The 25,890-nt window shown below is 42.2% G+C and overlaps 1 protein-coding gene across 14 annotated transcripts in view; it reads left to right on the top strand.

Annotated features, from left to right (window-relative positions):
• Positions 1–25,890, top strand: part of PIK3C2G (phosphatidylinositol-4-phosphate 3-kinase catalytic subunit type 2 gamma) — a 370,973-nt gene that overhangs the window by 220,112 nt on the left and 124,971 nt on the right. For all 14 annotated transcript variants that reach the window (XM_039544583.1, XM_039544571.1, XM_039544579.1 and 11 more), the window contains 5 exons: positions 11,796–11,976; positions 19,215–19,322; positions 21,613–21,705; positions 24,784–24,913; positions 25,752–25,888. In XM_039544583.1, coding sequence (XP_039400517.1) covers positions 11,796–11,976; positions 19,215–19,322; positions 21,613–21,705; positions 24,784–24,913; positions 25,752–25,888 — 649 coding nt within the window. The remainder of the gene's footprint in view (positions 1–11,795; positions 11,977–19,214; positions 19,323–21,612; positions 21,706–24,783; positions 24,914–25,751; positions 25,889–25,890) is intronic.

Genomic DNA, 25,890 nt, shown 5'->3' with positions numbered 1-25,890 from the left:
GAGGGACTTATAGTGCCCATGTACATAACTTCATGGTGCAGAGGAGTTCCTGCTACACTTCCACCTGGGATGTGAAATGATGACTTAAAACAGGGGACTTTGCAGTACTGTAAGGATAGTGAGATACCATGATTACTACAGTACCTATGTCAGTGAATGTTGAAAATGCGTTATACCACTTTGTGATGGGGTATACAAATCCCACACTGGACAACAAGAAGTTAAGGAGCTGCTCTGGGCTCAAGCAGCTCCACCCCGTCACATCTGCAAGGCATGCAGAGATTGGATGTAGAGCTCAAAAGGGGAGCAGAACAGTTCATTTTTGGCAGACCAGGGAAGAGAACAAACCTTCAGCTCCTGAGGAAAAGGCTAACTGAAGGCAGGAGCTTCCCAGTCGACTGCTGTCCAATGATCCCTTCCTGAGGGAAGGGAAGGCCAGACCAGATTCTGATACACCTTAAGAGGAATCATTCCCCTCTATTCCTATTAACACAATAAATTGTGTTAATTCCCCTTTGCTTTTTGTTAATGGACTATCCTGGAGGGGGAGAGACTTTGAAGTGACCTGGCTGGAGAGCCAGGTTGCAGGAAAAGGCAGACCAGTGCAGAGACAGAACGACAGGAGACACCCTCCCTGGGGAGAGCTGCTATGCCACGCCTAGCCACAAGGAGATGTCAGCAGTGTAATCTGTTCACACTCTTCCATACTCTATAGACTGTGATCTGTTTAGACATCTCTGCCCAATCTCCCTTTTCTATAAGTTGGTAAAAGAAGGTTGGTAGGGCCACCAGCTGGACAGGATGTGTGCAAGCAGCTGGTCTCATCTCCCATGGGCTCCAGGGATGCAGTGTATCAACAAGATCTCTGGATACATGCAGAAACAGCTGGTGTCTTTCTCTCCATGCACTAGTGACAGGCAAGAGCTAGTAACATGGGGAAGCAGATGGTGCAGTCTCCTAATGCTCCAGAGGGATGGTGGAAGTAGAGAGCGTACCACATGGGGAAGTAGCTATGGGGATGGGCTCCTGGTGTGCAGGGTTGTGCTAGACCCCTTGCTTTCTTGTGTAAATGACTTGGTCACCCACACTTAGAAAATGAGGTCCCAGAAAATAAACAGTCTATCTGGACATTTCCTGCTCTGAAGTGTGAATTCCTTTGAATAACATTTGAGCTCATGGTTTCAACCCCCTCCAAACAAACACAAACAAACAAAAACACACAAGATGGATAAAGCTCTAGAATTGTAAATGACTTTACAGGTTCTTGTTCTGGTTGAATGACTGAAATCTGGTGCTGCTCCTCAGATGAGTGACCCAAGGCCATAATGGCCATCTAGAAAGTTAATTTTACTTTAAAAAAAAACAACAAAAAAACCCCGAAGCTTATTCTGTATTAATGTCAAAAAAGTGCAGTGTCTTAAAGGAAGGTTAATCAGAGTCCTTCAATATAAATCAGGTTTAGTTCTGTGTCATTTTTCTGTAAATCCTGATTGTCCGATGCATGCAGAACTATTCAGAATCAGCTCTGTCTGATACATTTTGTTTTATAATGTCATAAAGGATTTTTTGTTCCAGCTGTGAAGCTAATGGAAAGTTACAGGAGCTATCCAAAGCCATTTTAGTAGACATGAAGTACCCAAACAATGGGAGGGGAGAAATGTTCCTGTAAGCACTCTTCCTCTCGATATATTACAGTGATGACTATGGCCCAGATTCAGACACTGTGTAAAGCAGTGCAACTCCATTGGCTTTAGTGGAGCTACACATACTTGTACTAGAATTGAGTTTAGCCTTTTATTTATATGGCTTCAAAGTAGACTAGCCACAACCGCTCTATGGGTCAAATTCACTGCTAACAAATGCAGGCCTCACGCCACCAAAGTTGCTGGTGCTGCGTCTACATATTCTACTGGTGAACTTAGCACCCTCACTCTCATTCATTACAAGCCTACAATGTAATTGCACATGAGAAGACGGTCCTTTTGGCTATATATGGAAGGACCACCTGGTTTCACTCCATGATTCACAAATTGATGGTGGCCTTTTACAGTGATATGTGACTTGTAGCTCTCAAGCTTACCGGAGTGAGGCGTTGCATGACAGTCTGACAATAATGTGGCATTTGCCCCAAGAAGAATGTCCATTTGAAACAAACACAGAGGCATGGGCTGGCACTTATAGGGTAAGATGTGAGTGGCAGTGACAGAACCATTTCTCAGTGAACTCTAAAATAATTTTGCTCTATTCATAACCTTTATTCAGCTCTCAAGATGTTAAGTGTAACAAAGTTGCTACACACATTTTTGTATTCTGGATACATTTTGTGCTTTTGTGATTCCTCCTGGTTCTGTGGATGAGGAGTTGGTTCTTCAGCTTTTAGAGGCTGAGACCACTCAAAAAATGAGCCTGAGTTTCAGAATTCAGATTTGGATTACAGATATCCCATTGTTTTGGAGCATTATCCCTGGAGTTTTGTCCTGGCACTTCATTAAGATGGGGTCATTAGTGAAACTTGAATCCTTATTCAGCTTCTGAACTTCCACAGAATTCAGCAATGTTTGTATGCAGAGTTTGATTTGGGATAATCACTAATCCTGGTAAGTTGGCTTTTTTTTTTTTTTTAAGTATTGGCTTATTAGTGCAACAGTGGTTTGCCAAGATGCTAATTCTGTTCTGTCTGTTTTACTGAGGATTGGTGAAAGGCAACCATTCTCTTGACTGCCAAATAAACTTTGTGTGCCTCAAGCTTAACTATCACATCTAATATCTATTGTGCAACAATGCTACACTGTTAAAAAGTCACTGACGTCTAGGCATCTGTTCTAGGTTATATTTTAAAAGAAATTAGCCTACTATGAATAGAAATGTCATGACAATTTTAAAACAAAATTTCAGTGGAAACAGATGTATTTTTTGGTTAAGTATTCAACATCAGTGTTTTGAAACACAGACAAAAGAGTGCTGTTCTAGCTGAAAACCAGCAAGTGAAAGTGACTGCAGTTTCATTGTCTGAGCTGTGTGAAGTACCAAAAGTATACTGTTGCTGTGCACTGTTAAACATGTTTTGTATTCCACCCCACATGATTAATCTAAAACAGTTAAACATTTAAAAATTAAATATTAAATAAAATGTAAACATTTAAAACATTCATCTAATACATCAGCATTTAGTAGGCAGTTAGCCAACTAGCCTCAACAAGTCACCATTAATTCTCCCCTTTTTCTGTAAAAAGAGGGATGAGGTCTAAAATGAGCCGGACAAGCTAGAACACTTTTCTGTCACTTCTCTTGTGACTCCATCAGTTTGTGGATGGTTTAAGTTCTCATTTGAAATCAAAGAGTTTTTAGCCCTTCTATGTGTTTGAATAACTTCTCAGACATGGAATGGTGCACCGGTGTTTTCCTAAATCTACAGATAATGCCTGATACAGTAGCTCTCAGAGAGAGTACCTGACCATCTCAGCTGACTCTGAAGCCTAAGGAAAACAAAATACATGCCAATATTAACATTCATTTCTGATCACTTTATCAGGAACATCCTGCCTACTTGAGGCGGATAACACAGAAGTTAGAGATGAAAAAGATAGGGGTCATATAGTCAATTCACAGTGCATGATATTCCCCAATATGTTAGACGTTATATGGGTCTCAGTGGTATAGACTGTTTGTTTTTGTCATTCTCTTCTGTTGTTCAGCTAGCTGCTACATTTTAATAGCTGTATACAGAATGGTGGAGGGCCACTCTGAGGATAAGCCACTTTTATCTCATCTGTTAACTGGTCTTCTCATGGCCTTGTCTTCTTCTAATCCAGAATTTTCCTCCCTGTGTGTGTGGTCCCCTCTCCAATTCCCAAGTTATCTTTTCCAATGTTTTTCCACTTCTGGAAGCATTGCCTAGGCGGTTGGACACCAAACTGTTTTTAAGGGGCACAGAGAGAATAATTTGTATATCCCTGCCTTCCAAAACAAGTGGGTATGGCTCCTCTTTCCTTCTCTCTGAATTGGCAAAGGGCCACCCCATGAGAAGACCAGTTAAAAAGTGAGACAAATTTGGCCTGTTCTAGGCCCATTCTATGTGTTTAGAGATACGCTTGTAGATATGTAGGCAGAGGGGTGTGTTTGTAAAGATCTTCATGAGTCTTTAGAATCTATAGTTTCTATATAACGTATGCTATGTTGATATCATTATCAAAGGGATTATTCCTGTTATCTTTGGTGGGGTGTGCAGAATTGTAATTAGCTGGAAAGGAAGCTTGTGGAATCTAACCTTCCTTATTAACTTTGCAGAGAAAAAGGAAAAGTTAATAAGAGTATAATCTTAAATATTTTACTTGCAACTGGGTAATTAGTAGCAGTGAGTTGCCCACTCTTCCTTACTGCCCTTCACAGATGTGCTACAGGTATTACATTTCTGTGACTCATTTGTCACATCTATGATTCTAATCCCTGTGAGCAACCTGCAATGGGATTTAACAATACTGTACTCAGACCTTGTGCTCATCCCCACTGCTCAACCCCACCCCACCCCACCTCCTGACTCTCCTCAGTGCATCTTAGCAGCCTAAAATATTTTCTCTTGAGTTCTCATTAAAATTCAGATTGCTCTTTCTTTTCTTATGTTTTGTGCATGTGCATATGCCATAGCTTGATGCATTTTGTGAACTTCAAAGATGTCTTGAGAGTGTTGCAGGACATGCCTGTATATACAAAGGTGGGTGCCTCCCTTAGACACAGGGCCCGTACCCCTCTGGAGAAACAACCATTTTTCATGCTAACCTATTGACAAATACTGGGGACTGTGTAATGACATTTAAAAGCATTCATTGCTATACTAAGCCTTGGAGTCCTGCAGTAATGTCCTTTTCTTCTCTGAGTCTGCCTGCTTCCAGCTGAGTAAAACAGAGGATTAAAGAAACAGGAGTAATCTGTATATTTACAACAAAATATGAATAATATCTTTGTCAAAATATTCAAAAGTGACTAGTGATGTTGAGCGCCTTGGTTTTCAAGTGCCCAATCTGGGACACCTTAAAGGGGCCTGATTTTCTGAGTATGAGTGCACTCAGGTCTTTTAAAGTTCTCGTCAACTGAGACCCCCAAAATCACTCATTGCTTTTGAAAATGGAAGTGTTCATCATGTTTTATTGTATATGCATAGTGTATGTGCTGGTATATACAGTGGATATATGGATTAAAAACACCAAACCAGCTTATTAAATGGAACCATTAATTTGTCCTTATCACTGCCTAGGGTTCTTAGAAGTTTTACCAACCATGCCTCACTTATGAACTTCAGGCAAATTGTCTCTCTCTTGTCCCTCATATCTGTTAACCCCATAGTAGGCTATTTGGGACTCCTTGCTCTCCTTTACCACATCATTGAACTTCAGAGTCCTTCCTCTCTTAGCCTCCTGGTGACATTCCCCAGCCTGTGATCTATTGACAGTGAATCTAAAACCACCTATCTTGCTCTGACCCAAGTAAAGTATCAAAGTAAGAGATGAGGAGATTGGAGAAGAGCCCATCTGTAGAAGGAGAGCTTCATTTGTTTTTCTATTGCTGGTCCACAAGACCCCTATGTTGCAGGATTGCAGGCCTGGAATATAAGCAAGATTCCAGGGTTAGTTCTAATATGCAGCCTCCTGTAGCAAACATCAGAGGCTAAATGTGAGTTTTTCCTTGCTTCACAATCCCTGACTTTGAGTCATTCTAATTACAGTGCATTCCTGTTGGGACAACAGCTATTAGTGTGTCCAGTCGTGTCTTGGAAATGTCATTCGTGTCTTGATGATTATGTTCATCCTGTGATTTCATAGGGCATAGCTGCTCCTATCTCTGCCTGGTTCTCAGACTGCAGTGGATATGTGGGGATGTGCGGGCTGGGCAACAGTGAAGACAGAATTGCAATTGCTTATTTGTTCAGTTGCAGAGTAAACACTATAGCAGAACCCAGAATGAGTCATTACATTAAAGGCTGACCTCTGATATCCACCTTGTTTTGTTTTTATAAAATGAAGATGAAAGTCAAATCTAGTTAATTCCAATCATTTTGCAAATTAAGGTCAATACAGTGGCTTTTAAAGCACATCTGTGAGGAGTGAGTGGTAGGGAGTTGCATTGCCTGAGCTGCAGTTCCGGATGTATTTTGTCATCAGAGCACTGAGGTGGATAGAATCTCTCTGAAGAGATACTGTAAAGAGGGGAACACTCCATTTCTGCAACTGCCATGTGCTGAAACTGTGCAGCATGTGTTCTCCTCCAGTACTGGCCTCCAGCTGTTGCAGAAGTGGAGGGCATGATCATGACAGCTGCTCCACCTTCCTGCATAGCTTGGGCTCATGAAACAAAGGAATCAAAATTTTGACTCTTCCCCTCTCCTCTGTGTCCCTCCCCCCACCTCTGGCTTATGCATGAGCAGTTGGAATCTGGTCCTAACCCCCTTTTCAACTTAAAAGGAAACATTTATCAAGTACATGCATGTGCTAAGATTATTAGAGTTTACTTCTCCTGGAGCTGGGCCATAATGATAAACTAAAAATGGATCAAATAGGTTGATCTTTCCTATACAGGAAGTCTCTCTACTTAAAACAGAAAAAGTTGCTTTTCCTGGTTCCAATGAATTCCAGACTGTGGATTCATTAAAGGAAAGGTATCTCAGTACTGTGTATTTAAGAAGAACAAAGGTCACTGAATCCTAAAAGGAATATTTCATACAGGAGAAGGTAGCCTTCATAGTTTCTTTAAATTGATACTATAAGAAAAAGACAGCTGAATTCATATGATTTATGCTCTCAGGGCCAAATTCAGAAACAAGTATAAGTGGGTATAAAGAATTCTAAAATGGTATGAGTTGTTGTGCTCCAGCCCATTCAGCATGTAGATTACGCTAATTTAGAAATCCTTAGACTCTCTCACATACTATTTTTTTCCAAATGGCCCCAGCCTCCTTCAGTGCCCAGGATGGACTGTGCTCAGGGAATGAGTCAACAGGGTTGGCTCTCGGCACCAGCAAACCAAACACGTGCTTGGAGCGGCACAATTTCAGGGGTGGCATTCCTGACACTTCAGCAGTTGCCCTCCCAGAGGTTTTTTGTTTTGTTTTGTTTTTGTTTTTTTGCTTGGGGCAGCAAAAAACCTAGAGCCGGTCCTGTGAGTCAAGTATTAAAAGGAGGACCCCTTCCTCATTTGTCGCATTAGTTGGAATATGTGTACTAGTTGTAGTACTGGGGCAGGGGACTGCAAAAAGAGAGATGACAATCTCATGGTGAAGGCAGTTGAATGTTAACTGGAGAACTGGATTCTATCCCTACATCTGCCGTGGAGTTCCTACGGGGATGCTGGGCAAGTTACTGAAACCAAACACATTCAGTAGTTGAGTTTCTCATTTTCTGTGTGCCTGACTTGAGACACCTGACCTGAGATTTGCAAAAGTGTTGAGCATTCATAATTGCAACTGAAGTTAATGGGAGCTGTGCTCTGAACAAATAAAGTGCTATAAAATGCTAATTTATCTGAAAAATCAGCCTTGGGTATCTCAAATAGGACATTCAAAATTATCAGACACTTTGGAAATTAATGCCTCTCAGCCTCTGTTCCCAGTTGGTAAAATGGGAATAATAATACCACCTTAGCTCTCAGGCATTTTGGAAGATAAATTAATTAATGTTTATGAAGCACTTACATACCATAGTGATGAGCACCAGAGAAAAACCTCTGCGGAAATTAATAATTCTGTTTTACAGAGCAGGATTGAATAGTGTGCAGTAAATAAGGCCTTTGAACAATGAGGAAAAAATAAAATATTGCATGAGGATCAGTGAACGATCACTTATTCTCCTGTGCACTGAATGAAGCAAGTGTCAGGGGCCTGAGCTGAAATGCAGATCTGTTGGCTCCTTGTATCCAGTCTTGCGGGCCAGTCAGTCAAGTGATTCTGCAGCCACCCAGCTGGGCTCATTAATCAGGCTGAGGGATGAGCCGGCTAGCCCCAGGCTGAGTTGAGGGAACTAAAGCCCACAGTTCCTGACAGCAGTTGTTCTGTGGGGAAAAAATAGTATGAAATGATGTAATTAAACACTGTATCAGAAAGCATATGCACGAGGGAGCCGAAATTAAATGATGAACAGGCATCCTTAATTCTGGCATTTCCTAACTTTTGAGTGTTTGACTTTGCAATGTTGACATTCTCTTCACAGCTTTTTTGTATGTAATGAGTATATATTCAAGTCATCTCTGAGCTGAGATCATTTTCTGTTGCTACAGGAAATGTGAACAGTACTTCTACAAATTTAAACATTCAATTCTGAGAGCCAAAGTGGTATGGTCTTTTTACGGAACACCTTAACCACGGTGTTGTGCCTGTACTTTCATCACATCAAGTGATTACCCCCACACAGTGGATGGAACACATTTTGTTTTTAAGAAAATGTCATGGAAGATAATGAACAACATCCGAGAAATATGGTTGAAACTCACCCTGTTGAAGAAGGGTGATAGAAGATTTACACAGCCCCTTTACCCCCGTGGTACATTCGTGGCCCTGGCAGTGCGGTCATGCAGAGAGACCTTTGCACATCATGTGACGAGGGCTGTATACTCACTCTGAACAGGCTGGTGCAGAACGGGTAGGAACTGCCCCTTGTGATTACACAGATTCAGTGGGCTGAACTGCATGCAGGGGAGCATGATCCTAGGTAGGAACAGCAGCCCCAAAGTGCATACCTGCAGGAGTAAATAGTACCCTGCTTCAGCCCAGTATTATTACTCACACAAAAGCTATTTACTCTGGCTTTGTGGAAAGGGTGAATTTCACCTCCTGTGAGTTAGGTAAGCTAGAAATGATGTGTTTACTTCTTTACATTGCTATAGTTGAGACAGGTTGAAACTCCCTGTCTGCACAACAGCTGGCATTGCACCAGCAACAATCCTGTTCAAAAAACAATTATCAAGGACAGTTCTGCTAGAATTGGACTAGAATGGTTTCGCTCTTCAGAACGGCCAGTGACTTTTAAGAAATATCTGTTCCGGTTACAACTGTGCTAAGTCACACTATGGAGTCTAAGGGCTTGGCTACACTTGAGAGCTACTGCGCTGGTGGTGGCTTTACAGCACTGTAACTTACTCCCCGTCCACACTGGCAAGGCACATACAGCTCTGTATCTCCCTGGCTACAGCGCTGGCTGTACTCCACCTCGACGAGAGGAATAAAGAGAACAGCGCTGCTCTTGCAGCGCTGGGGTGCCAGTGTAAACAGTGATTAATCTTACTACGCTGTAACTGACCGCTGGAACCTTCCCATAATGCTTTTTAAGTAAAGATAACACTCTGTTTGTTGTGACGCCTCTCTTTGTTTTGTTGTGAACTCAGGGATCCCGGAGCTGCTTATCTAAAAAGCAAACACAGCTCCTGTTTGCTCGAGCAGAGGCAGGGAGGGGGGATCCCCTAGTGTTTGCTTGAAGAGAGAAGCAGCCAGGAGAGGGGGAGGAGGGGTCCGTTTTGGAGCAGCTGCTTATCTGGTCTGAAGGCTATTTGCATTTAGTGAATGAGAGAGGGGTGGGGAGAATGGGTCGAAACTTTTAACATGATTGAAGGTTGGTGCTGTGTATCTTCACGTCCTTAGAACTTGCAAGGCAAGGAGCTGACACAGTGTCAGCTCCAAAACTCCACTCTCTGGCTCCCACACAGTCCCTGTCACACTCTATCCCACCCCCCTCTTTTGAAAAGCACGTTGCAGTCACTTGAACGCTGGGATAGCTGCCCATAATGCACCACTCCCAACACCGCTGCAAATGCTGCAAATGTGGCCACACTGCAGCGCTGGAAGCTGTCAGTGTGGCCACACTGCAGCGCTTTCCCTACACAGCTGTACGAAGATAGCTTTAAATCCCAGCACTGTACAGCTGCAAGTGTAGCCAAACCCTAAGACATAGTTTTTGAACCTCAGCAACTCTAGCTAGTATCAGTCATCATGCATGAGCTGTTAGAGTGAGTGAGGATGGCAACAGAAGCTCTGCCACTAAGAGTGTGGAGTCTGTCTGTACACTGGAATTTATCTCCCACAAGACAGTGCACTGACAATTCATATTCTCGTTCAGCCCAGAATATAATTATTTGTTTGCAATAGACTATACTAAGAAGTGTCATTTCCAACTCCTAGGGGGAGAGAAGATGACAAACTAACTTACTTGTATCTCCTTCCTTACATGTCTAGGCATTACTAGCAGAACACTACAGGTACTTTCAGTGTTTGCAGTGCTTACAAACCTGTAAAAATTCAGATTCTTTATGCTATTGGGAAAGTTTGTCAGAAACCAGCAGGTGATATTATTCTGCATTGAATTGTCACTTTGTCTGGGTGGCAAAAGAAGCTCCAGGAGAGCAATTGTCTTATAAAAGACAACAAAGAGAACAAAAAATGTCAGCAGGGAAAAATATGTAAAATCCTTACACTCTACTTTTATTCAGTTAAATCAGAACAGAGATTTCAGGCACAAAATATATAAATGCTTGGCTGTGGTAGCTTTATTGTAATGCATTGACAAAAAGGGGCAGAGCTAAGAGGTGTAGGGGAGCCCCAAGTCATGTTCTGACATCTGTGCAGTAAAATCTTTTTTCTGCTAATGTGTGTCATATTAATATGTGTATGCATGTTGTTCCTTTAACCCTTAAAAAACTGGATAGCTTTCAGTTGGATAACCGCAGATAAATAAAGCTGTTCCTAGGGTTCAGTGGCCAGGTCAGCTGGGGAAGCTAGTTTGGGGCTCAGGCAGGGTTACTGGCAGAGTGAGGTTTTTGGGGGGTCGGGTTGTGGGAGGATCATGAGGCTGGGAGTGGTCTAATGCTGCTTATGGAAGGGGAGAAGAACGAATCAGGAGATAGGCAGAAAGCTGATTACAAATTAGCTCTAAATCTATGCAGACCAACAAAAGGATGACTTTTTTTCAGTCAAACTAGCATACACCAAGATCAGCTCAAATGATCTTAAAGGTGTTGAACTGTGTCTACTTGGAAGTTAAAGGTGAGGTGGGTGGTGGGGGGTTTCCAATTGAGTTAAATAAATTCAATTGAAAAAAAGCATATTTTTTCCCCATGTGGACAGGGCTGTGGATGGAGGAGAAAATTGGATGAGGCTCAAAAGATTAATATACTTGTTCTTTCACCCCACCCCTTAGTCAATGTTGGTGATGACTCAAGCCATAAAACTTCCCCCAAGTTCATCAGAATCAGAACTGGGTTTTTAGTCTGGATCCACCTCTGACAAAGAAGAGATGGATGCAGTGGATGCACATAAAAAGTTAACTCAGGGTTTAGAGGTTTTATGGATTTCAGGAATATTCCTGCACTTAAAAATGGTGAATATAGCTGAAACTATAGCACCTTTAAGACCAATATGAACTTTTTTAAATGTACCCACTGTCTGCAAGGTCTGTGTGTGCATGTGTGCAGTTGCCGGGGTGGGTATTGTGTATATATGTATAAAACTGGACAAAAGAAAGTAGAAAATACATTTCTCTGACAAATGTTTCTTTTAGAAATAAGAAGCAAGTCAGGAACTGCTCTGTGGATGGCAATAAGAAATAGGTTCCTATCGATTTTACACTCTTGGAATCTCATTAGTTATCAGATGGAACTTGACTACTGCCAACAAATAAACAACATTTTTTTCATTCTCTCCTGTTAAACTGCCCAAAGCCACCAAATACAGATTAGTCTGGAGTACGTTCATTGTTCTTGTTAGAGGTGGTATAAAAAAATCAGCTTTAGGTACACAACTTTTTTCTCCATCCTCCCTTCAGGCTGTTAAAGGATGCACAGAATGAAGCTCATTTCAAAAGCTGGTATCAGAAACTACTAGCCGCTGTCCAATTCTGCGCAGGAAAAACCTTAAATGATGAGTTTTCTAAGGAGAGGAAACTTATCAAAATTCTGGGAGATGTTGCTGAAAAAGTCAAGGCTGCCAGTGATCCCAAAAAACAGGTTTGTTAAGATTTTTTTTTCCTTCTCTATGTTTTGTACGAATAACTTTTAATTTTGAAGCGATAGCATCTTTCTCCTAAGTTGCCTTTTGTTATACTAAATAGCTCCATATTTTGAATAAAAAGTCCCCCAAAGTTTGTGCTATTCTGCACTCCTACACATTTATTGGTTTGTTTCCTTTTGTGGGAGGAACGTAAACTCTGCTCTCTAATTAGTGTGTGCATAAATCCCAAGGCTAAGCTTCTTAATTATATAAGAATGGGTACCATTCCAATCTTCCAGTTTGCCTTGGCAAAGCACATAAACACCTCAGTATTTGTGGTAGTCTATATACTTAGCATAGTGGTCACCAAGAATCCTATAATAATGTTAAGTACACCGCTACCTCGATATAACACCACCCGATATAACACAAATTTGGATATAACACGGTAAAGCAGTGCTCTGGGGGGGGCGGGCTGCGCAATCCGGTGGATCAAAGCAAGTTCAATATAACATGGTTTCACCTATAACGCGGTAAGATTTTTTGGCTCCCAAGGACAGCATTATATTGAGGTAGAGGTGTATTTGTAAAGGCATTTATAAACATTTTAACAGCCACAACTGTAAACTATTTTTAATTAGCTGTAATCCCTGACCCACAGTTACTGTCTTTGGCCCATATTCATATCATTCATATCCATAACCTTTTGAGCCACATCACTAAAGGTGACCAAGGATGATGTCTCCAACGTCCATCAATCTGTTAACCAAGGTAAAGCCTCTGAACATGTTTGTCTTTTGAAGTTAGTTTGCTTATAGCAGGGAGATCTCAAGACTCTAGTGCAGCAGTTCTCAAACTTTAGCAACATGAGGATCCTCATTTGATTTAAAAAAATTTCGGGACCCCCCCACCCAAGCCTCCCTGCTCAGCCCTTGCCCTGCCCCTTCACCAAGGCCATTCCCCCTGCTCACACATCCACCCTCCCTCTGTCACTCGCTCTCCCCCACCCTCACTCACTTTCACCAGGCTGGGGCAGGGGGTTGGGGTTCAGGAGGGGGTATGGGGTGCAGGCTCTCGGAGGGAGTTTGGGTGCAGACTCTGAGCTCTGGGTAGGGGTGTGGGAGTGGGTGAGGGCTCCGACTGGGCGGCAGTTACCTCGGGTTGCTCCCAAAAGAGACCGAGTGGGCCAGGGGGTCTCCATGCGCTGCCCCTGCCCTCAGACACTGCCCCTGCAGCTCCCATTGGCTGCAGTTTCTGGCCAATGGGAGCTGCAGAGTTGGCGCTCATGATAGGGGCAGCACACAGAGACCTCCTGCCCCGCCAGAGACTCAGAAACATATCGGCTGTTTCCGGGACCAGCGCGGAGCCAGGGCAGGTAGGAAGCCTGCCTTAGCCCCACTGCACTGCCAGACTTCTAGCATGCAGGAGGCACTGGAGGCATGCAGGAGGGAGAGGGAGGAGTTGGAGGGAGGAAGGGGGAGGAATTGATCAGCGGGGCCCAAGGACCCCAGTTTGAGAAACGCTGCTCTAGTATTTAGTGTCTCTTTAAAAGTTTAATGTTAGATCTCTGGGAGATGCTAAGTGCTTCCTTTGAGATGCTGAGCATCCTCAATTGTCAACAAAGCCAATGGGAGTGGAGGGTATTTAACATCTCAAAGGAGGCACATCCCACCTATCATTAGATAGAAGATGTATTCCCTGTTCCAAAGGGCTTCTTGTCCAACATATGCAGTTTGCATGCAGCTAGGCACAGTCTAAGTTTAGCTCACTTGGTTACTGAAGTAACCATTATTGTTACTTAGCTGATGTCTAAACTCTTTCTTGCCGAGATCTCAGCCAGACAGACCAGAGAGCCAAATAAAGTTAAGACCTACCACTGCATGTTGTCAGAGTCTGGACTCTGTTTTGCCTCTACTGAGGACTCAAGGATTTTAAAAAAAGAGACAGAAAACATAGACTCATAGACTTTAAGGTCAGAAGGGACCAACATGATCATCAATCTAGTCTGACCTCCTGCACAACGCACGCCACAGAACTTCACCCATCTCTCCTGTAATAGACCCCTAACCTCTGGCTGAGTTACTGAAGTCCTCAAATCATGGTTTAAAGACTTAAGTTACAGAGAATCCACCATTTACACCAATTTAAACCTGCAAGTGACCCATGCCCTGTGCTGCAGAGGAAGGGGAAAAAAAATGAATCCCAGGGTCTGCTAATCTGACCTGGAGGAAAATTCCTTCCCAACCCCAGATATGGTGATCAGTTAGACCCTGAGCTTGTGGGCAAGACCCAGCAGCCAGACATCTGGGAAAGAATTCTCTGTTGTAACTCAGAGCCCTCCCCATCTGGTGTCCCATCACCGGCCATTGGAGATATTTGCAGCTAACAGTTGCAGATCAGTTACATGCCATTGTAGGCAGTCTCATCATACCACCCCCGTCCATACATTTATCAAGATCAGTCTTGAAGCCAGTTTTTGCCCCCACTGCTCCCCTCGGAAGGCTGCCCCAGAACTTCACTCCTCTAATGATTAGATACCTTTGCCTAATTTCAAGCCTAAACTTGTTGATGGGCAGGTTTATATCCATTTGTTCTTGTGTCCACATTGGCACTTAACTTCAATAAATCATCTCCCTCCCTGGTATTTATCCCTCTGATGTATTTATAGAGAGCTATCATATCTCCCCTCAGCCTTCTTTTGGTTATGCTAAACAAGCCAAGCTCTTTCAGTCTCCTCTCATAAGATTGGTATTCAATTGCTCGGATCATCCTAATAACTCTTCTCTGCACCTGTTCCATCTTTCTTCAACTTGGAAGATCAGAACTGCACACAATATTCCAGATGAGATCTCACCAGTGCTTTGAATAATGGTACTAACATTTCCCTATCTCTACTGGAAAGACCTTGCCTCATGCATCCTAGGACTTCATTAGCCTTTTTCACAGCCGTATCACATTGTCATCTTGTGATCAACCAATACACCCAGGTCTTTCTCCTCTGTCACTTCCAACTGATACATCCCCATCTTATAGCAAAAATTCTTGTTGTTAGTCCCTAAAAGCATGACCTTGCACTATTAAATTTCATCCCATTTCTATTACTCCAGTTTATGAGATCATCCAGATCTTCTTGTCTGATAATCCAGTTCCCCTCTATATTGGCAGTACCTCACAACTTTGTGTCATCTGCAATTTTATTAGCACACTCCCACTTTTTGTGCAAAGTCACTAATAAAAATGTTAAATAAGATTGGTCCCAAGACCAGTCCCTGAGGAACTCAACTAGTAACTGCCCTCCAGCATGTCAGTTCACCTTTCAGTGTGACCCATAATTGTCTCTGCTTTAACCAGTTCCTTATATACACCTTTCAATTCTCATATTAATCCCCATCTTCTCCAATTTAACTAATAATTTCCCATGTGGAACTGTAGCAAATGCCTTACTGAAAACCAGGTAGATTAGATCTACTGTATTTCCTTTGTCTAAAAAAATCAGTTATCTTCTCAAAGAAGGAGATCAGGTTGGTCTAGCACAATCTATCTTTTGTCAAACCATTTTGTATTTTATCCCAGTTCCTGTTTACCTCTATATCCTTAACTACTTTCTCTTTCAAAATTTGTTCCAAGAGCTTGCATACTATTGAGGTCAAACTAGCAAGCCTATCATTTCCCAGATCATTTTTTCCCCTTTTCTTAAAAATAGGAACTATATTACCAATTCTCCAGTCATAGGATATGACTCCCAAGTATACAGATTCATTAAAAATCCTTGCTATTGGACTTGAAATTTAATGTGCCGGTTCCTTTAGTATGCTGGGATGGAGATTTTCCAGGCCCCCTGATGTAGTCTGATTAAGCTGTTTGAATTTGACTTCCACCTTGGCTGTGGTAATTTCTACCTCTGTATCCTCATTGCCATGAGCCATCCTGCCATAACCCCATAACTCTTCACTAACCTCATTAAAAACTGAGGAAAGGTATTTGTTTAGGTTTTGGGCCATGCCTAGGTAATCTTTAATCTCCACTCCATCCTCAGTGCTTAGTGATCCCATTTCTTCTTTCCCTTGTTTTTCTTCTTATTTATATGGTTATAGAACCTTTTACTATTGGTTTTAATTCCTTTTGCAAGGTCCAACTCTGCTTGGCTTTTGGCAGTTCTCACTTTATCCCTACACTTTCTGCCCTCCGAGAGGTGGCTTTCCTTGCTGATCCACCCCATCTTCCACTCTTTGTAGGCTTTCTGCTTTCTCTTAATCACCTGTTTGAGATGCTTGCTCATCCAGCTTGGTCTGAAACCCTTTCGTAAGAATTGTTTCCCCTTGGTTGGGATGCAGGCTTCTGACAGCTTCGGCAACTTTTACTTAAAGTAATTCCAAGCCTCCTCCACATTCAGATCCAGTCCACTTCCCTAACTAATTGCCTTAATTTTTAAAAGCAACAAAGAATCCTGTGGCACCTTATAGACTAACAGACGTTTTGCAGCATGAGCTTTCGTGGGATAATTTTTAAAGTTAGCCCTTTTGAAATCAAGGATCCAAGTTGCAGATCTATTTTTCGTTTATTATTCCATTTAGTTTAAACTGAATTAGCTCATGATCACTCGAACCAAGGTGGTCCCCTACAACCAGTACCAAATCTAAAATGGCATCACCTCATTTTGGTTCAGCAACTATTTGGGGAAGAAATCTGTAAGCTATCACATTCAGGAAAATCTGGGCCCTACTATTAGTAGTAGCACTTGTCCTCCAATCTATATTTGAAAAGTTAAAGTGTCCTGTAATCACAGAATTCCCAGTAGTATTTATTGCATTAAAAATATTAGAGCTCTCTTTTCATATCCAAATCGGATCCTGGGGATCTGTAGCACACCCCAAGCATTATCCCAATGGAACCACTAGTAGCTTTCTTCCCCAAAGTGATTTTGGCCCAAACAGACCCTGTCTTATCCATTCCATTACTTCTAATTTCTTTACAGTCTACCTCATTATTAATATACAATGCTACTCCACTACCTTTGCCTTTTTCTGTCATAAGAACATAAGAATGGCCCTACTGGGTCAGACCAAAGGTCCATCTAGCCCAGTATCCTCTCTTCCGACAGTTTTTCCTAAACAGCACATACCCTTCAATACCTGTACTTCAGTCATGACTACTATTCCACCATGTTTCTGTTAGCCCCATAATATCCTACACCACTAGTGCTAGTTCCTCCATTTTATTACCCAGGTTCCTTACATTGGTGTAGAAACATCTTAATTGTTGCTGCTTGGCTTCACCAACGTTCCTTGCCCAATTGTCATATAGTCATTCTACTGCCAGTGTCACCTATATGACTGGTATCAGCACTATCCTTCCTCTTAATGTCCATTCTCCATTGCTGTTTCCTTTCTTACTTGATTTTCCTCCCTTTCAATGTTAAAATCAGGCATGGAGATTACATGAGCATTTCCAAACCATCCCCCCTGAATTCCTACTTTAAAGTTCTTTTAATCAGTTGTTCCAATCTCCATCCCAGAAGTCTATTTCCCTCCCTACTCAGGTGGAGTCCATCCCATGAGAACAGTCCTCTGTCCATGAATGCCTCTCAGTGGTCAGACGTCCCAAAGTCCTCCTTATAGCACTACTGCCTGAGCCATCTGTTGATCATCATAATCTTCTCCTCCTCTAGGGACAGGCAGAATCCCACTGAAGATCACCTGAGCCTTCATTTCCTTAAGCATCTTCCCCAGCCTGGCATAGTCTCCCTTGATACATTCCAGCGAGAATCTAACAGGATCATTTGTTCCCACATGAAGGACAATCAGTAGATTCTTTCCTGTTCCCATTAGGATCCTCTTCAGACTCAGGTCCACATCCTGTATCTTAGCTCTTGGCAGACAGCAAACCCTTCTGTTCTCTGGATCAGCTCTGGTGACAGACCTGCCTGTTTTTCTTAGCAGGAAGTCACCAATCACATAGACCTGCCTTTTCCTGGTGATGGTGTGATTCTCCGGCCTTCCTCCTGTTCTTTCTGGCTGAGACTCCTCTTGTCTTTTATTTTCCCTTGCAATCTTCTGTGAGTCTTCCTGTATCCTCTTGGGGCTCTGAACTCTGGGTATCTCGATAGGCTCTTCTCCTCTTCCTGTAGGACTTATAGGACTAGCTGCTCTTCTCTTCTTCCTTGTCCTCCCTCCTTCAGTTACAGCCTGGCTCTGCCCCTTCTTTATTTTCTAACTCCGCAAACCTGTTCCCCTTAACTAGCCGGTCTTTTCCTCTGCTTGGTTCTCGTAGTCACATGCTTCCACTGGCCACTTTCCTCAACCATTAGTCTCCCCACTGAGTTTTTCAGTCCAGCTTGGATCTGCGAATCTTGGCATTTCCCTTCAGCCTCCTTTGTTTCATCATTTGCTCAAATCCCCTTTGAAACTCAACCATAGTTTTCACCTGCATCTCTAAGCCTCAGATCTTTTCTTCCACCAACTCTATCAGGCAGCACTTCATACAAATGAAACATTTTTCAGGTACCCCACTCCAGGATCCATGTATACCCCATAGCTTCCACATCTCTGGTCATCTTCATTGTGTCTTCCAGTGCTTGGGTCACTACCACTGCTGCCTCTGTATCTCTCTTAGCCTTCCCACCTAAAGTCCTGCCAAGGGGAAAAAAAATACAAAAAACAAACAAACAACAAACAACACCAAAAACCCAAACCAACACCAAAAGAAAACCAGAATGCCACACCTAAACAAACTTTAACATAAGAAGACACAGTGATTTGGCAGAGTGAACAATTGTGCATGCCATTGTAAGAAGAAAGCAGTAGATGTGTATGACACCTTTTTGGTACATCAGCCAGACCTCAGAGACTGATCAAGAGGCTGTAAAGCCAGAAAAACCCAAACCTTGTAATTGGCATACCTACACTTAGAAAGGGGAGGCAAGGCAACAGTCCTGAAGCAAGAAACCACTCGTTGTGAACTTGGTTAGAGAAAAATGTCATAAGAAAAAATGCTGTTCAGAACAAGAGGTGCTTAGCTGAAAAGCCGCTGAGGAGGACACGGTAGGCAACAAGGTCACAGATGCAGACCACGATCACAATTCTTAGTCTCAGTTACTGCACACCGGTGTAATCCCATTAACTCTTATGAGGTTGCATTGATATTACTAAGACCAGAAATTTGATTCACTATCTTATTAAAATATAGCAAGAGAGTCGGCAATTAAAAAACTGCTGTGATGTTGTTTCAAGTTGTCATAATGATTGATGTCTCACAGGAGGTACTAAAGCTGGAAATCAACAAACTTAAGCAGTTCTTCCAGGAGGTAAATGTTTGCCGGCTTCCCCTGAATCCTGCACTTGTTGTACGAGGCATAGATGCAGAAGTAAGTCCATTTTACTCTATAGATTATTTTATTTTCAGTGTAATAAGTACTAGGGAATGAAATGTTGCATGAACTAGGTCATGATCCTGCAAATCTTTATTTATGAGTATCCCCTTTAAGCTTTGGCATCACATAGGCAGCCATTCACAGGACTAATATTTTTATGGATGCCTTCAGCCCAGCTAGAGGGAGAGGTAGTATTTGCCAATTTAAGTGTCTCTCTTTCCCCCTACAACAGCAGCGTTGCAACGGAGACTCAAAATTGTGACTAGCATGGTTCCAGCCCAGCTTTCCTCAAAGCAGCTTTTATGGGGAAGGAGGTATCTGCCTCTTTAACAGTGCCCCCTGATGCAGTAGCTGGTTGTTGCCACACAAGTGCAGATTCTTGCTGGCAGCTTTTCCTCCCTGGGTCCTGATAGCTTTCAGAGATGAGGGGTGCTTAGCTGTAGCACTGGCCCTCCTCCCATTGAACCTGTGAGATTTCGCATGGTAAATGTTTGCAGACTCAGCCACCTGTGCAAGTTATCCTTATTAAAAACTACTGATGAATGGAGGAAACTTGTGTATTGTTTCATATGTTTGACTTCATTGACCAGACTGCCAGGACTGTGTCATTCATGTTTTATGACAGAGAAATGTCACACCAGAGGATTCAGTGTTGTTGAGGGAAGAAGTACCCAGCCACAAGGAAAATATAATATGTACAGGTCTGATGGGCTTTTTAAGTTATAGCTTTATAATTACAGCACTGCTCTATAATTTTGCTCTGTGGCCTGTAACCCACAATGGACCTGATCTTGTGAGGAGTTGAGCCCTTCAACCTTCTTTGACCTGTGGCTCTCCCAATAATTGCTCTTCAGACTTGATGTCAATGAGCACTGAAGCTTCTTAGCACCCTGATGGACTGGGCCAATTGTGGATGACATAAATCAGAAGAATTTTCAAAGCTAACTGTTTCTCACTGCTTTCTCAGACTTTCTGGGAATAATGACTATTGGGGAGGTCTCTAATTATCCAATTGAGCTATTGATACCAAACCAGATTGGCTTGACTGACACTGAATCTTGATTGATGTGTGTGTATGTATTCATTTTCTTATATATATTTGTCTGCAGCCACTAGACTGAAATGCATGTTCTATTTCATGAACGCTAACATTTTTAGAATACTCCTAATAATCAAACCATAATTCATTTCAGCATTGTCTACTGGTTAAACTAAGAGTCAAGCATCCAGGATCCTTTTCCAGCTCACCCACTGGTGTATTATCGTACATTAACCTTTGGCAAAGTCTTTCAGTCACTCTGAGTGAAATCATTCCCCCATTGAAGAAAAACTCCTGTTGATTTCAGTGCAGTCAGGATTTTACCATCTGTGCCTCAAATTTATTCATCTGTAACATAGTATAATATATAGTTCTCAGACTTCACATGCGTGTAAAGAGGCTTAAGTAATGTTTCTAACATACTTTGAGATCCCTGGATGAAAGACAATATATAGCGGTCTATATTATAATTTTTCTTTCAAATTTTCCACCCTTGCATACGCCCAGTTCTGATTTTAATGGGAGCTGTGAGGTGCTTATTATTTCTGAAAAGCAGGCCATTGCTTTGTCTTTCTCAGTTTTTCTTTTTTTATAGTGGTGATAATAATACTTACCTAACTCACAGGGGTTTCCAAAGCTTAGTTCATTAATGGTTTTAAAAGCCTTTTGAGATCTTCAGGTGGAAGGCTCTATATGATGCCAACGGTCAGGGTTTAAGACAGGTTCCAAATAATGTAGATTATGATGATTAGAATTTGCTGCACTCCTAACCCAGCCTTAGAGACCCATTAAAATTGATTTGCCTCCATAAGGATTGCAGGATCAGGCTACCCACTGACAAAATAAGACAAAAAAAAATCTTTAGATCACAGTGTTCACAAGTGCATTGCAGCCTTTGAGTGGGTCTGCCTTGCATCACTTTGGTCTTTCCAGTCCCAGCCAAAATGTAGCACTGAATGGCCTGGGAAAAATAAAAAAATAATCGTAGCGAAAAGATTACCTGAGCATTTCAGAACCTTTAAGAAGTTTGAATATGATTGTAAAGATGGGCAAAGTGTCAAAGGAAGTAGAGATTCTTCTGTTCTGAACCAGTTCAACTATTTCTAATATCGAGGACTATTTATTTTTGTTCCCTTTGTTGCTGATAAATACTTCAAGACACCACATCTTCTCAGGGAAATGTTCTACTGCTTTTACCCTATAGTATACTATATTTTATGTGTGTGTCATTTTTTTTTTCAAAAGGCATGTTCGTATTTCACATCCAATGCTTTTCCATTGAAAATCTCCTTCATCAATACAGAGACACTGAGTAGAAACATCAATGTTATTTTTAAGGTAGGTTATTCATACTAATAACCCCCAGTTCATTTTGTATGCAAAATGTTAATTTAATACTCATTGAAAGGGAAGGCTTCAGATCTTGAGCCTGAGGTGTTTGATTTGGCTGTGCTGCTCAGTTTTCATAATCCTATTTGATGCTAGACCTTTAAGTACAGTATATTAAGGAAATATATTAAAGCATCCAAGGTTTTGACTGGTAGAAAATCAAATGCATTCTAGGAAAACAATGTGTGCTTTTAACTCAGGCTAAACAGTAAAGGGTAACATAGTGTATTTACCTTCTTGAGGTCTAAGGACAAAGTCCAGAGAAATAACTGTTCAAGGAAAGGACTTAACTGTACAGTAGCCCTGTCTAGCAGATAAAATTCTATCATGCTGAAGACTGCATTTGGCACAAAACATATAGGACTCAATTCTGACTCTCCAAGTCAGAGTCAATGTGATGGAGTAGTGGTGCCAAGGGATCAGCCATTCCCATCATGTGGCATGGCCATTTAAGATTTGGAAAGGTCTGATGTATATACAGCGACTCAGGAGATAGTTAGAGAGAGGAACCGGTCCTGGGAATGCGTGGTGCTTGGGAGGAAATCCTGTCCCGGTGTCTTTAAAGGCCTGGGGCCAGGAGCCTTGCAAAGAGTCAAGAGAGAGGCTCCCTTCTCACCCAGCCAACTGGCTTTTAGGAAAGGGACTGGCACAAAAGCTACCTCCTCCCTCATGTTACAGCGGGGCACCACTAGCAGGAGAAGGCAGACTGCTGAACACCCTGCACCTGAGGATTCACTGCGGGGAAAGGGCCAGCTGAGGAAGAAGCTGGCTAAAGGTGGCATTGGGGGAGGGCAGGACCCCCCCCCAAACACACACACTTAGCCCCTGACCAAAGCTGGTTGGCATAACAGCACAGCCTCTTCCCTGCTGGCATGATGAGGGGTGGCTGGGTGAAATTTGAGTGGCCTTGAAACCCTGTGTGTCTGCTTTGGCCCTTTGCTTTCTCAGTCCTTCTGGCACCCATGAATGCCAGCCTCCCAGTCCCCAGGGAAAAGCAGAGTAGGGCTGGGTACAAGAGGGAGATCTCAGAGCTGGGGGCAGATCAATGTGGAGGGAAGAGCACTGGGCTGGGTGTGGGGCAGCCTGAACAGAGTTTTTGTGGAGCTGAATGCAAGAGAGAGAGCACAGATCTGGGTGCCAAGACAGTGTGAGACTGCTCAAAACTGGGTATTGGGAAGCAGCAGGGGAGAGTTCGGGGGTGGAGGCGAGGTGTGGGACTGGATTCAGGGCGGTGGAGGGAGAGGTCTGGATTCCCATTTTAGGAAAATTTTGGTTACATCCCTGAGAGAGGAGTACCTGTTTTGAACCAATCTAGTCAGGGTAATTGGTTGAAAGAACCTTGAATGGTTGCTAAGTGCAACATACCTGTAGGACCATGAGCGGCCACAAGGGGTGTGCTGGAGACAATCATGTTGTGGAATGATAGAGGAGGTACACCACCTTAATAATGGTATTGGGATGGATTAATCGCTGGCGTAACTCCATTGTTGTTTTTGGAAGTAAGCCCAGGATTGTCATGTTTCCATACACAAAGAGAGAAAACATATGCCTTCAGTCTAAAATTACTTCTGTTTCAGATTAAGAGAAACAACAATAGGAAGGCCTCCTTGAGAAAGCACGGTACTAGTGTGTGAGAGAGCTCTCTGTTTGGACCACAGCAACCTGAAGAGCACAAAATGGTTGCTGCCTCCAAGCAAAGGGTTAAGGGGTAGTTCTTAGAAATTAGAAGGTGCCCTAGTCAGAAAACAGAAGCCTAAAAATGTCATGCTACAGACACCACCTGGGTGAAATTTTCATTTTATGCACATATGGCCCAGGAACAGAAATATCATTTCTGGCCACACTGGAGGAAGCACACTCATCTGCCTTTGTCACCTTTCGAAAAGGTGTATACCTGGCACTACTTACATAACAAACCAGTGGCTTAAAGTGGAAGGAGAGGCAGGTGCCTCGTCATCCCATCCAATGTTCACCTCTGGGGCAATGAACACTGGCAGTGATGCCAATAGTGTTATGAAGTTCCCTGCACCTTCTCCTATCCAACATACCGATGTAACAGCAACCGTAATTTGGCTCATAATATGCTTCATTATTTGTAATAGATAATGCTTAAATAAAATGGTAACTGTTGTTTTGAACAGTGGTGAGCAAACACTGGAAAAATACTCTTCAGGTCTGACTGCTGAGCATAATTAATTGGAATCAAGATTAGCTGTAAACAAAAGGGAAATGGATTTTTAAAAAAATAGGGGAAATTGATGTCCTCTCATTAAATGCCTGTAGACTAGGATGCTTCTGTAAAAGGAACATAATAAAGGAACAAATCATTGTAATGTAACTAAAGCTTACAATTTATGAAAGACTTTCCTGATGAAGGCTTGAAAATACCAGTAATATCCAGATGCAATTTAGACATTGAAGAGGAAGGGATGAATAGCAGAGCTTTTGTTTTATGGGCCATTTACCCAGCTATGGTAGAAAATAATCCCTTCATTAACTACAAGACGCAAGGTCCGATTTCTCCAAGATTGTTGTTCAACAGACTCTATTTGGGGAGCAGTCAGCAAGAAAATGCTGATTGAAACTGGTTCTGAATCATGTCAGGGAAACCATTTGTATGTGTAATAAGGTTGCCCTGTAGTGTCAGGCCAAATACTTGTGCTCTCATTCCTGAAAAGGGATCTGCTATTGGATGGATTTTGAAATTTAACTAAACAAGGATCCAAGCTCCCGACTGCATGTGAAAGACCAGTAATTTCCATGTGAATAATAAACTGCAAGGTTGCAGCAGGCAAAAGGGCATATGGTACCGTTAGTGTGGTTGCCAAAACACTTCTTGTCTGTTTAAGTCATCCCATTCTTTCTTCCTTCTGATATAGTATGAACACTTTGAGCAAAACTGCAGGGATTTACTGCAAAATGAAGGTAGCTGGGGCTTTTGGCCTGGAAAAAAATCCAAAAGAGAGAGAAAAGTGTCTCTCTTTGGGATTCAAGGAGAAACTCAAATTTCACGTGCCCTTTTCACAGGTGGGAGATGATCTACGTCAGGATATGCTGGTTCTGCAGATTATTCGTGTGATGGACAGAATTTGGCTTCAGGAGGGACTCGATATGCAAATGATCATTTATAAGTGTTTATCTACAGGAAAAGGCCAAGGTCAGTACAGATTAGAAAGAATGCATGTATTACATTATTCATACCTCATGTAAACCAGTAATACAACAGCTCTCCTCCCTTCAGTATTTCTTTTTGAAGGTGTCTTTTATTTTTCCCCTTTGAGGGAAAAGAGTGCTCAGAACCACCCTCATTTGGGTCCTAAACATCCTTGTAGTTTTAGGGAGGTTAACTTTTTTCCCCCCCTTCAGAAGAAATAGAACCTAAGCTAATGAGGTTTTGTAGCAACCCAGGCCTGAATTTAAAGTCTAGGCATCCACAACTCATCTTGCACTCCCAAAAAAACTTCCCATTTAGGCACCAAGTAAGAACTTCTGAAAACCTGTTCAGAAGTGTTGCCGTGGGAATTACTGGGTCCTAAACTCCTTTGCAAATCTGGCCCTTATTTAGGTTTTGGCTATAGACTAATAAAGTTCCAGAAACACCCCCGTGTTGTTTGAAATGCCACCCTTGCTGTTCATACTGCTTAAGGCAAGCTTGGCTCATATGAAAGCTTTATTTATTCCTTTCTTTTATTGTTGAACTCCACAATCTAGTTGTCCATTGTGTGGAAAAGCATTTCCATTGATCAGTTTTTAATTTGTTATCTTTAATTTCATTGAATAGCCCTTTGTTCTTGTTTTATGAGGCAGGGCGAAGAGAAGCTCCCAATCATCCTTTTTCTAGATCATCTAATACTGTGTAGACTTTTATGGTTAATTGAAATGTGTGTATAATTCTCTCCATGGGGTGACATGATACAGTGCAATGCAGATTAATAAACACTCTGCCCCTTTTTAAAATTGTGAGTTTTTCATGTGAACTCCTTCTCTTTGATTAGGACTAGTACAGATGGTGTCAGATGCTACAACTCTAGCCAAGATCCACAGGGAGTCTGGACTGATAGGACCACTGAAGGAAAACACAATTAAAAAATGGTTCAGTCATCATCATCCTTTGGAATCAAGTTACCAAGAGGT

Source organism: Mauremys reevesii, linkage group 1 (assembly GCF_016161935.1).
Source record: "Mauremys reevesii isolate NIE-2019 linkage group 1, ASM1616193v1, whole genome shotgun sequence".
Lineage (NCBI taxonomy): Eukaryota > Metazoa > Chordata > Testudines > Geoemydidae > Mauremys > Mauremys reevesii.
The sequence above is the reverse complement of the archived record's forward strand: the minus strand, read 5'-3'. Positions and strand labels throughout refer to the sequence as shown.